The 9487-nt window shown below is 55.8% G+C and overlaps 1 protein-coding gene across 1 annotated transcript in view; it reads right to left on the bottom strand.

The window, feature by feature from the left end:
* The window catches only part of ACO2 (aconitase 2), a 37379-nt gene continuing 27892 nt past the window's right edge, over positions 1-9487 (bottom strand). Inside the window, exons 7-18 of the mRNA XM_016210280.2 lie at positions 9064-9168; positions 8022-8113; positions 6872-6977; positions 5552-5709; positions 5276-5349; positions 4760-4871; positions 3726-3848; positions 3328-3483; positions 2221-2412; positions 1607-1739; positions 958-1079; positions 1-519 (exon numbers count right to left, since the gene is read on the bottom strand). Of these exons, the coding sequence (XP_016065766.2) occupies positions 385-519; positions 958-1079; positions 1607-1739; positions 2221-2412; positions 3328-3483; positions 3726-3848; positions 4760-4871; positions 5276-5349; positions 5552-5709; positions 6872-6977; positions 8022-8113; positions 9064-9168 (1508 nt within the window). The 3' untranslated portion in view covers positions 1-384. The remainder of the gene's footprint in view (positions 520-957; positions 1080-1606; positions 1740-2220; positions 2413-3327; positions 3484-3725; positions 3849-4759; positions 4872-5275; positions 5350-5551; positions 5710-6871; positions 6978-8021; positions 8114-9063; positions 9169-9487) is intronic.

Raw genomic sequence — 9487 nt, 5'->3', positions numbered from 1 at the left:
AACAGTCACTGAATGTGGATTCTTATTTTCCTTGCAAGACCAAAAGGTGCTTTAAAATCCTTTCAGCCACCAGTGAAATGATCAGACAGGAGAAAAACTTTAGATAGGAGTCTTGTCATCAAAAATAAATACAGTTGCATGGAGGTGCTCAGGATCTGAACCAAACTACAAATGGGAAGGCAGGTTAACAGCCCTCCAACCCATGGGTCACTCCAACCATGGTCACTCCGTGGGCTGAGGGAGGGGGCAGGAGGCCTGGCCACCCCGTCTCAGTGCAGGAAGCCTGGCTGGGTCAACTCAGATCTGGTTCTGATGACATGCAGCACTGCACTGTGACACGGGAGCTGAGTCTGAGGAGCAGGATGGCGGTGGCAGAGCGGGACCTTACTGCTGCAGCTCCTTCATCCTGTTGAGGGCACTGCCGGCACGGAACCACTCAATCTGGGTCTCGTTGAAGGTGTGGTTCAGGAGGATGGTCTCCTGGGTCCCATTGGGGTGCTTGATGATGCATGTCAGGGGCTGCAAGAGAGAAGGTGGGTGTGGGTGGCGTGGCTCTTAGGACCATGGCCCTGGGTTTTGCTGGAGGGTCAGAATGGCAGGGTTCCACCCTGGGCCAGGCCTTGGGTGCCAGCAGGTGAACCAAGTCCTAGGCCTGGTCTGGGCCTAGGTGGCAGTGGTAAGATCTGAATAGCATAACTCCTGAGGCCAAGTAAGGGCTAATGAGTGAACAGTAGGAGGGCCTCAGCTGGCCCCACCCTCATCGCTGGGAGGCACTTCCTTCCCTCTCTGGGGGTCGGCTGGAGAATTTTCCAGCTGGAACAAAGGCTCATGGGAAGAGGTGCAGGTGGGGCCAAGTGTAGAAGGGGAAGCAAGGTGGCTGCCCCCTGTACTGCCCCCTCAGGAGGGCCCTTGGGGAGATGGGATGGCCAGCCTGCCCTCCTTCCCTGGCTCCCTGACCTTGCCAGGGGCAAAGTCCTTCAGGCCCTGGATGGTCAGCTTGTCCACGGGGTGAATCTTGTTGTAGTCGGCTGGGTCGGCGAAGGTGAGGGGCAGCAGGCCCTGCTTCTTCAGGTTGGTTTCTGGAAGGCAAAGAGCACATAGTCCACAGTGGGCAGGGCCCCGTCCCCCTTCTCTGTGCAGGACCCTCGTCAGGCCAGAGAGCTTCCTTTTCAAGTCCAGTTAGGGCTCCGGGAGACACCCTAGTCCTACCACCTGGGACAAACCTGGGGTGGGACAAAGCCCAGGCCGGCTGCACTCCCAGTGGCGTGCTGCCTCGCTAGGGCCCTACACAAGTGTGCGCTTGTCTCCCTCTGTAAAGCCTCCTGATAGACATTCACCAGCAGAAAGACCGTTGGACCAGGTGCCCTGGATTTCAGTGCTCAGGTCCACAAGGCTGGAAGCAAGATCAGTGCTCCCAGTGATGGGAAGCTGTGGGCGTGGACTCAACACAAATCCGAAGGGGCAGAGGCTGGAGGGCACAGAAAGCAGGAGCCATGGGCGCGGCCTGGAAACCAGGCATGTGGCTCCAGGCCCAACTCGGCCACTAGGTGACCTTGGGCTGCCAGTGAGGGGGAGCAGGCGGGGCTGGGATAGGGCTCCGGCTCACCGTGGATCCTGGCGAAGCTCTTGGTGATGATGGCCCGACCCCCAAGGTGGCGGGGCTCCAGTGCCGCATGCTCCCGGCTTGAGCCCTCGCCATAGTTTTCATCTCCAATCACCACCCACCGGATGCCGTGTTTCTGTCAGGCGAGGAAGAAGTGAGGTCTGAGGGAGAGGACCTGGCCCTGCCCACCCTGCCCTTGGGCTTCCTTAAGTTCGCAAGTCCGGGCGGCAGAGGCCCCTCACCTGCTCCCCAAGGGCAGGTGAAATCAGAGGTGAATCAAGCCCAACCCAGGCCCTGAGGGGACAGGCGATTTGAGACATGGGCCCTGCCCATCTAGAGTAGGCAAGGGGAGGTGCAATCCACCCATCGGTCCGCAGCACGGAGGCAGGCTGGGTGGAGGGCCACAGTGGGGAACAGGATCCAGAGCAGTGGGTGTACAGTGGAGGTGACACACACGGGATTGCCTCCATGGCACCGGGACATTGTTCAACTGCAGGGCTATTGGCGTGGGCTCCTGGGTGGAGAGCAGCCCTTCCTTGGACCACCCACTCTGTGCCACCCAGCCACCAGGAGGTGCCAGAGGACCCCAACCCCTGACCCCACTGACTCTGACCCACCTTGTAGTAGCGGGCAGTGTCAGGGACAGGACCAAACTCCTGGGTGACGGCATTGCGCACAGAGTTGGCCTTGCCATTTTCAATGTTGATGGCACCAATGAGCAGGTTGTTGGAGATGTTGTCCAGGTGCCCACGGAACTTGAGCCAGGGGCCAGCAGCTGAGATGTGGTCAGTGGTACACTTCCCTTTGACCTTGGGTGGGTGGGCAGAGAAGAGAGATTGAGTGTGGCCCTTGATTGTGGATTAGGGGAGAAGCCCTCTAGAGACAGGCAGCAGGCCCCAGTAGCCAGGACTCAGTAAGGGTGACAGAAAAGAGGTGCAAGACAGGTGGTCTGCAGTCCTGACATTGTCACCTCTGGCCAAGAGAGTGCAGGCAAGGCCATCAACCACCCCTCAATGGCCTTGGGAGTGAGATCTCCAAGGAAGGACACTCAAAGGGGGCAGGCTAGACAGGGTGGACAGGGAGGGGTCGCTCGCTCACCCTTCAGGCCTTGGCCCCCCGTAAGAGATACACAGGCTGGAAGACAGTACAGACCCATGCTGGACACAGAGAAGGGCCAGGGGATGTGTCTGGGTCCTGGCTTAATACCAGCTGCATCACTGCCCAGAGACCCTTCAGTAAACAGCATACATTCATGGCCAACATGGGCTGAGGCCTCCGGCTACACCACAAAGGCTAGTGGCTGCTCAGCTCCCAAACACAGGCCACGCCACTAATGCCCAACTGTGGGAACAGAACAATCAATGGCTCCACCAGGGGTGGAGACCGGCTTTGCTGGGTCACACATGCCTTTCTTGCCCTCTCTGTGGGGCATTCACTACCACACCCACTGGAGGAGGCCTTACCAGCTGCAGCCGGATGGCTGAGAGCCCCAGACAGCAGCTGGCCAGATCCAGCTCTGCCTGGCACGGGGCAGTGAAGGGGACACTGGGCTGCAGATGCCCTTGCTCCTCTGCAGCCAAACTTCCCTTCCCGCCCCCACCTTAACCATGCCCTTCTCCTCCCCATGCCCAGGGGAGAACACGTGGTGTCATGGCCTTCCTGCCGATCAGGGAAGGGAGCCCTGGCAGGCTGGGGCTGTTCTATCCCGTCCCCACACCGCTGACCTTGATAAGGATTTGAAGGTCCTCCAGGTCTTTGCCATCCCATTTGTCAAATGGCTCAAGAAGCTGTAGGCGCTGGCTGGTGGGGCTCACGTCCACCCGCTGCCCACTGCTGTCCTTGGGAGGGTGCTGGTAGGTGTCCTGCCCAGGGTCGAAATCCTGCAGGGGGACAGGAACGTGGGTGTTGAGTCCTCAGTCCCCTCTCTCACAGAAGGCAAGCTCCCCATGCCCGAAGCCCCTCCCTCCCAGTGAATATAGCTGCTTCATTCTCATTAATGGTGCCATCCATGCCAGCCCAGGATAGACAGGGCCAAGATGCCAGGAAGGGTCTTGCCCACATAGCACTGGGCAGTGGCCTGAGGCCCGCAGGGCTGAGAACAGGAGGCACAGTGCCTGCTCACCGTGCGGGGAAGCTCATCCGCATCTGGAGCCTCAAGCTTGAACTTCTTGCCATCCTTGCCTGTCAGGAAGTCAGTCTCTGGGTTGAACTTGAGGGTGCCAGCAATGGCCAGGGCTGTAACAATCTGAAACAGGTGGCCAGTTTGTTGGTTAGCACGAACCACCACTCCCGTCCCCCATTCCCAGCCAAATCCTAGATCAAAACAGGGTGCAGCTCAGGAATATCTCTGGGACCACGGGCCACTGGGTCTACAGAGGACTCCTGAACCCAGGGAAGTCTGGCCTCGACCACTCCCCACTGGGTCTGGACCTCAGTGCCCTCCCACAGGGCAGGGCTGGCACTGCTGGGTACTCTCCTCTCATAGGTGTGCCATCCTGGACCGGGAGACACCCCGGCACAGAAATGCTGCTATGATGAAAATGTCCCTAGGCAGGTAGCACACTGGAAACATGAAAGGACATCTCGTTACCCATTTTTAGCAAATAAAAGTATTTCTCAAACACACATTTAAAAAATCAAGTCAAGAAAGACTGGCCTGTGTGCCGACAATGGCTGAAACTGAACCCCCACTAAGTGCCTGAGAGCCGGACTCACTCCATGTTTATCATAACAACAGGGCCCCATCTGGCTGAGACAGTGCCAGTGCTTTGTGGGCTACTCATGCAATCCTGACAGGATCCCGGGGCACATAAGAGAAAGTGACCTGGCCAAGCCCACTCGGCTGGGTAGAGGCGGGGCTGGCATTTGTCTCAGTGGGAATTCCAAAGCTCCTGGTGGTGATCACAATTGTACTAAACAAGCACCTCTGGCTCCTGAAACAAGGGGCCAGGCAGGGGGCACTGGGGGAGCATGATGCTTGCTGCTGGCAAGACCTGTGGCCTTGGTGGCTGCTCCCATAACCCCTTGCCCTGCAATGCCAACCCTCCCAGAGCAGGCCCGTCAGATGCCCTTGCCCCAAGCCCCATCTCCCCTGACTGGCCAGGGGCAGGGCCCCCAGAGGCAGTCCCATGCCAGGGCCTGGCTAGGTCATCTCACCTCCGGGGACGTGACAAAGGCATGGGTCTCAGGGTTCGCATCATTGCGGCCAGTGAAGTTCCTGTTGTAGGAGGTGACAATTGTGTTCTTCTCGCCCTTCTTGATGTCCTTTCTGCCAGGTCAGAGAACAGGGTTAGGGATGTCTGGCCTTGTCACATGGCCCATTCTGCCTAGCTCTTGAGAGAAGGGGTCATGGGAAGACCCTGAATCAAGCCTCCACTGTGGGACTCATGCAGAGAGCAGGGGGTACCTCAGGGGTCACTGACTCCCTTCAAATGCTGTGGGAGCCCCTGCTGTGTCAATTAGGATGAGGCCTCCTTGGCTTCTTCCCACCAGCCCAGGCTTCAGGCAGGTGGCCACTCAGTCCCACTGCAGGGCTCTTCCTTTACTTCTAGCCCAACTTCCCAGTCCCTCCTGAAGCTAGTCTCCTCTCCAACCCAATAACATCTCCCTTCAACATCTGGGGCTCCAAACCCCAGGACACAGGGACTGTCCTACCAAAGATGTGTCTCTCACCTGTCCCACTGGCCAATGCAGGGACCACAGGCGTTGGCCAGGACCACGCCGCCCACATCCCTCAGGATCTGTGCCTGTGGCAGAGAAAGAAGGACCGGAAACTGTCAGGCGCAAGGAAAGGTGGTTCAGCCACTTGAGGAATGAAGAGCTGTACTGGGATCTTGGGGCAGCTGCAGGGACCTGAGCAGCCCAGTGGACAAGGTTATGGCTTGTCCTGTCCTGAAGCCACATTACTTAGTGGGTGGGAGCTAGGGGCAGGGACACGTGGGAACTCACATAGCCATCCCGCTCAATGGTGGCTCGGATCTGCTCAGAGCCCGGTGTGATGGTGAAATGAGACTTGCACTTGAGTCCGTGGGCTAGCGCCTGCTTGGCCACAGCTGCTGAACGCCCCATGTCCTCATAGCTGGAGTTGGTGCAGCTGCCGATCAGACCTGGTGCATTGTGGGCAGTGGAGCAGGAGTCAGGAGGAGACAGTGGCCAGAGGTCTCCACCTAACCTCAACTATCCAGACCTGGTCAATTGTTCACCAACTGTGCTGGGCCAGGGGCTGTTCTTAACAGAGACAAACTGGAAGCAACCTAACTGTCCAGCAGTAAAGAGTAGCTACTCATGACCCAGCCATTTAAGGGAAGACAGTGTGGCCGCTGAACATGCCGCTTGTCCCTACAATAATTAATCTGCACATGTGTGCACACCAGAGGGCTCCCACTGAGACATGGAGAGACCGCTGCTGGGCAAGGGCTTAGAGGAGATGCTTTCTTCTTTTAGACTTTCTAGAATTCTCTGGCTTTTTAATATTGGTTTATAATCAGGGGGGGAAAGAGTTATTTTTTAAAAGTCTATCATAGTTATTACAAAAGTCAATAAAGACTGGATGACACATTATCTATAGACATCAAGACAGTTTCTTATCAACGCAGCTATTTATTTTCTAATTATTAAACCACAAAATATTTTCTGTGCTTGCCCTAAGAAGGGAGAACACACTACACAGCACTTTATGCCCCACACGCAGAAGCTCGTCACATACCAACTCGTCGTTCCCCCCAAGAACCTCAACAGGTAAGCACGGTCATCACCCCATTTCACAAACAGGGAGCCAGGGCACTGGGTGGTGTGGGAACTTGCTCATGGTCACCCCACTATGAAGTGGCAGAGCCAGGTTCAAACCGAGGCCACCTGGCTCCAGAGCCCATGCTCTTCACAGCCACACTGTCTGTGACAATGGCAGGTGCTAGTGATACTGACATGCCAGTGTCCATACACACAAGTGAAATCAGGGTCCCTGGGCAGTAGGACGAAACGTTTGTAAAACAGGATACACACACGAACAGGTACGTATACCTCTCAAAGAATCCCCACAGCTGGTTTCCGGGTGGGGGCTGAGATTGGGGGTGTTTTACAATGAACATATTTCTTTCATACCAAGAAAAAGCAATTTCTTTAAAAAGCCGTAAGGAAAAACCAAACAATTTCAGAAAGTGCCTGGTACATTCAGAAGCACCCTGTGGTGAGCACAGGCGATCATCCATAGCCCTGGGCAGACCCACTGGCCCTGAGGCCTGTTAACCCGACAGGGTGGGAGGTGCTCACCCACTCTGATGTCCAGAGGCCATCCTTCCTTCTCTGCCACAGTGCCCACTTCTGCTACAGGGTGAGCCAGGTCAGGGGTGAAGGGCCCATTGATGTGGGGCTTCAGCTGAAGGAAAAAAAGGCATGAGAAGCAGAAAGAGAGGGGAGAGAACAGATCTTGGAGTGTGGACAGCCTCTCCTCCTCAGAGGCTGTCGGGCTCCCGCTCAACAAGCCCCTATGGAGAGCCTGGGTGGCCAATTACTGTTCTTAGGGTTCAAAACTCATCCTATGCACAATTCCTGAGATCCCTCCAGCCCTGCCAGGTTTGCATTATCTCCAGTCTGCAGATGAAGGGCTGACGTGCCTTGCTCAAGGTCACACAGCTAGGAGGCGGCAGAGGCATGGAATGAATCAAGGCTGTCAGCTTCCTAAGTCCATTATCCCCATCCTATGGTGCTTCTGGAATCGTAAGACAAAATGGACTTAAGGCCAGATGCTTTGCATGTGACAACACTTATCAACAAATGTGAAGCACTTAGCAAGGTGCCCGGCACCCAGAAAGCATTCAATAAACGTTAGCAATCATTGACATGAATGAGCTGTTCAAATCCAATGACTGCATTAGCTTTTACACATGATGAAGTGAGGTCTGTAGATGGTGACTAACTTGCCTAAGGTCACAGTCTTAACTGGCAGAGTCAGGATCTGAACTCCTACAGGCTAGCCTCAGGGCTGCGACCTTCGACCACCCTCCTCTGCTGCTTCTGTTCCTGCAGCCTGCCTGGCCCCTCGCCTGGTCTGCAGGTCTCAGGGTGCCAAATCCCACTCAGGCTTGGGAATCTCAGACCTTGACCTGTGAACTCTGTCAACAAAGCAAACTCCAGAACATACTTTTGGTTTTTGCTAAAGCTGAAGTGTGGCAAACTGAACCAGTTTCTGCATCATGAGCCACAGTCTCCTCCTTTCTCCCCTTGGCCACAGAGCCCTGCTGCAGTTCCCCCCACTGCAGCCCAATTCAGGCAGCAGATGGCAGGGGCACTTAGGAACCAGAGGCCCAAGAGCCCTGCTAGTGTGCAGGCCAGGATCCTCTGTGACCTTCCCCAGGGCACATCAAATGGGGCCTGAACTCCCCACTCTCAGAAACTCCTTGGATCCCATTCCCTTCCTCACCTCACTGAGGTTAATTTCAATCACTTGGTCATAATGACAGCCGGGGTCGGGTACCAGGTGATCCTTGAACTCCTCAGCTAGGTTGGCAATGTCTGAAATCAACAGGGAGGGAGGCGGAAGCATTTGAAACAGAAACTGGTCATGAGAGTTCACCCACCGCCCCCCCACCCATCTGAGCCATAGTTACCCAGCACCTGCCCAACTCCAGGCCCTGGGCACTGATGGCAAACAAACAAAACAAACAGCACAGACACTGCCCCTGCCCTTGAGGAGCTATAGTCTAGTGAAGGAGCCAGAAGTGACAACACAATATGACAGACACACAGGCACACCGGGGAACACAGAAGAAACACCGACTGAGGCTCAGAGCCAGGGAAGGTTTCCTACAGGTAAGAAGCTCCAAGTTTCGAAGGAGAAGTTACTTGGTAATGGACAGGAGGGAAGGGCCTTCTAGGAAGGACTCCATGTGCTCAGAGTTTGGAAACAAACTGACAAGCCCTCCCCGGCCCCTTGGCCTCTGGCTCCACCAATCACCCTCGTTCACCTCCCTTCAGAGGCTCCAACGATCCCTCCCGCAGGCCCCATTTCCAACTCTGAGCACCAAAGAAGCCAAGCTAGAACCCCAGGGAAGTTGTGAGGGAAGCTGGGAAAGTGGTTCTTGTTAGCAAATGTTTTTCCACCTCCCCTTGTTAGGGCAGAAATTATAAATAGAAGCAGATCCATGTAATTGCCAGAGCATCCTGTAGGGGGCACCAGGGACCAGGCCAAGAAGGTTTGACCTTCAGCCACCCTCTCAGGGGACACCAAAGCCCAAAACTGAGGCAGAGATATCTCAAACTTAGATGCCAGGCCCTTCGAGAAGCTGGTGAGAATTATAGACACCCAACTCCAAGACAAGAGCACACACATAACTTCATACACTTTTAGGGGCTTTTCAGAACCCCGAAGTCAGTCTGGGGACACCCGGTTAGGAGCCCTGCCCTAAAGGGAAAGGTGCAGTTGCTGACTGTTCTGCCCCCACCACCTGCTCCCGCTGGCTCACCTGCCCGGCCTGTCTTGCTCAGGTATTTCTTCATCCTATGGTTGTAAGGAAACACTGAAGTCGTGGCCCCAATTTCTGCGCCCATGTTGCAGATTGTCGCCATGCCTGTGAAGGAACAGAGCCCATGGGGCTGGCTGAGCAGCTGGTGTGGGCCCACACACCTGGGAGCAGGCGTCACTTTTTCCCTTGCTCACACAGCCATCTAGTGGCCCAGTTAAAACCAGGGCCAGTGAAGAGGCCATGGGGGCCAGAGCTCAGTGCGGGGCTGTCAGAGAAGCCGCTGGCCGGAGTGAAGAGACCCCTCCAAGGCGAGCTCTAGTTGTGGACTGGCTGTCCCACTTAGCAGAGCAGTTGGCCACATGTACTGAAGGCTGACCTGGCCAGAATGCCCATTTGTAACTGTTCACTTTGCAGAGGAGGGAAC

Source organism: Miniopterus natalensis, chromosome 2 (genome assembly GCF_054644295.1).
Source record: "Miniopterus natalensis isolate mMinNat1 chromosome 2, mMinNat1.hap1, whole genome shotgun sequence".
Classification (NCBI taxonomy): domain Eukaryota; kingdom Metazoa; phylum Chordata; class Mammalia; order Chiroptera; family Miniopteridae; genus Miniopterus; species Miniopterus natalensis.
Note: the sequence above shows the minus strand (reverse complement) of the source record. Positions and strands in the feature narration are given on the sequence as shown.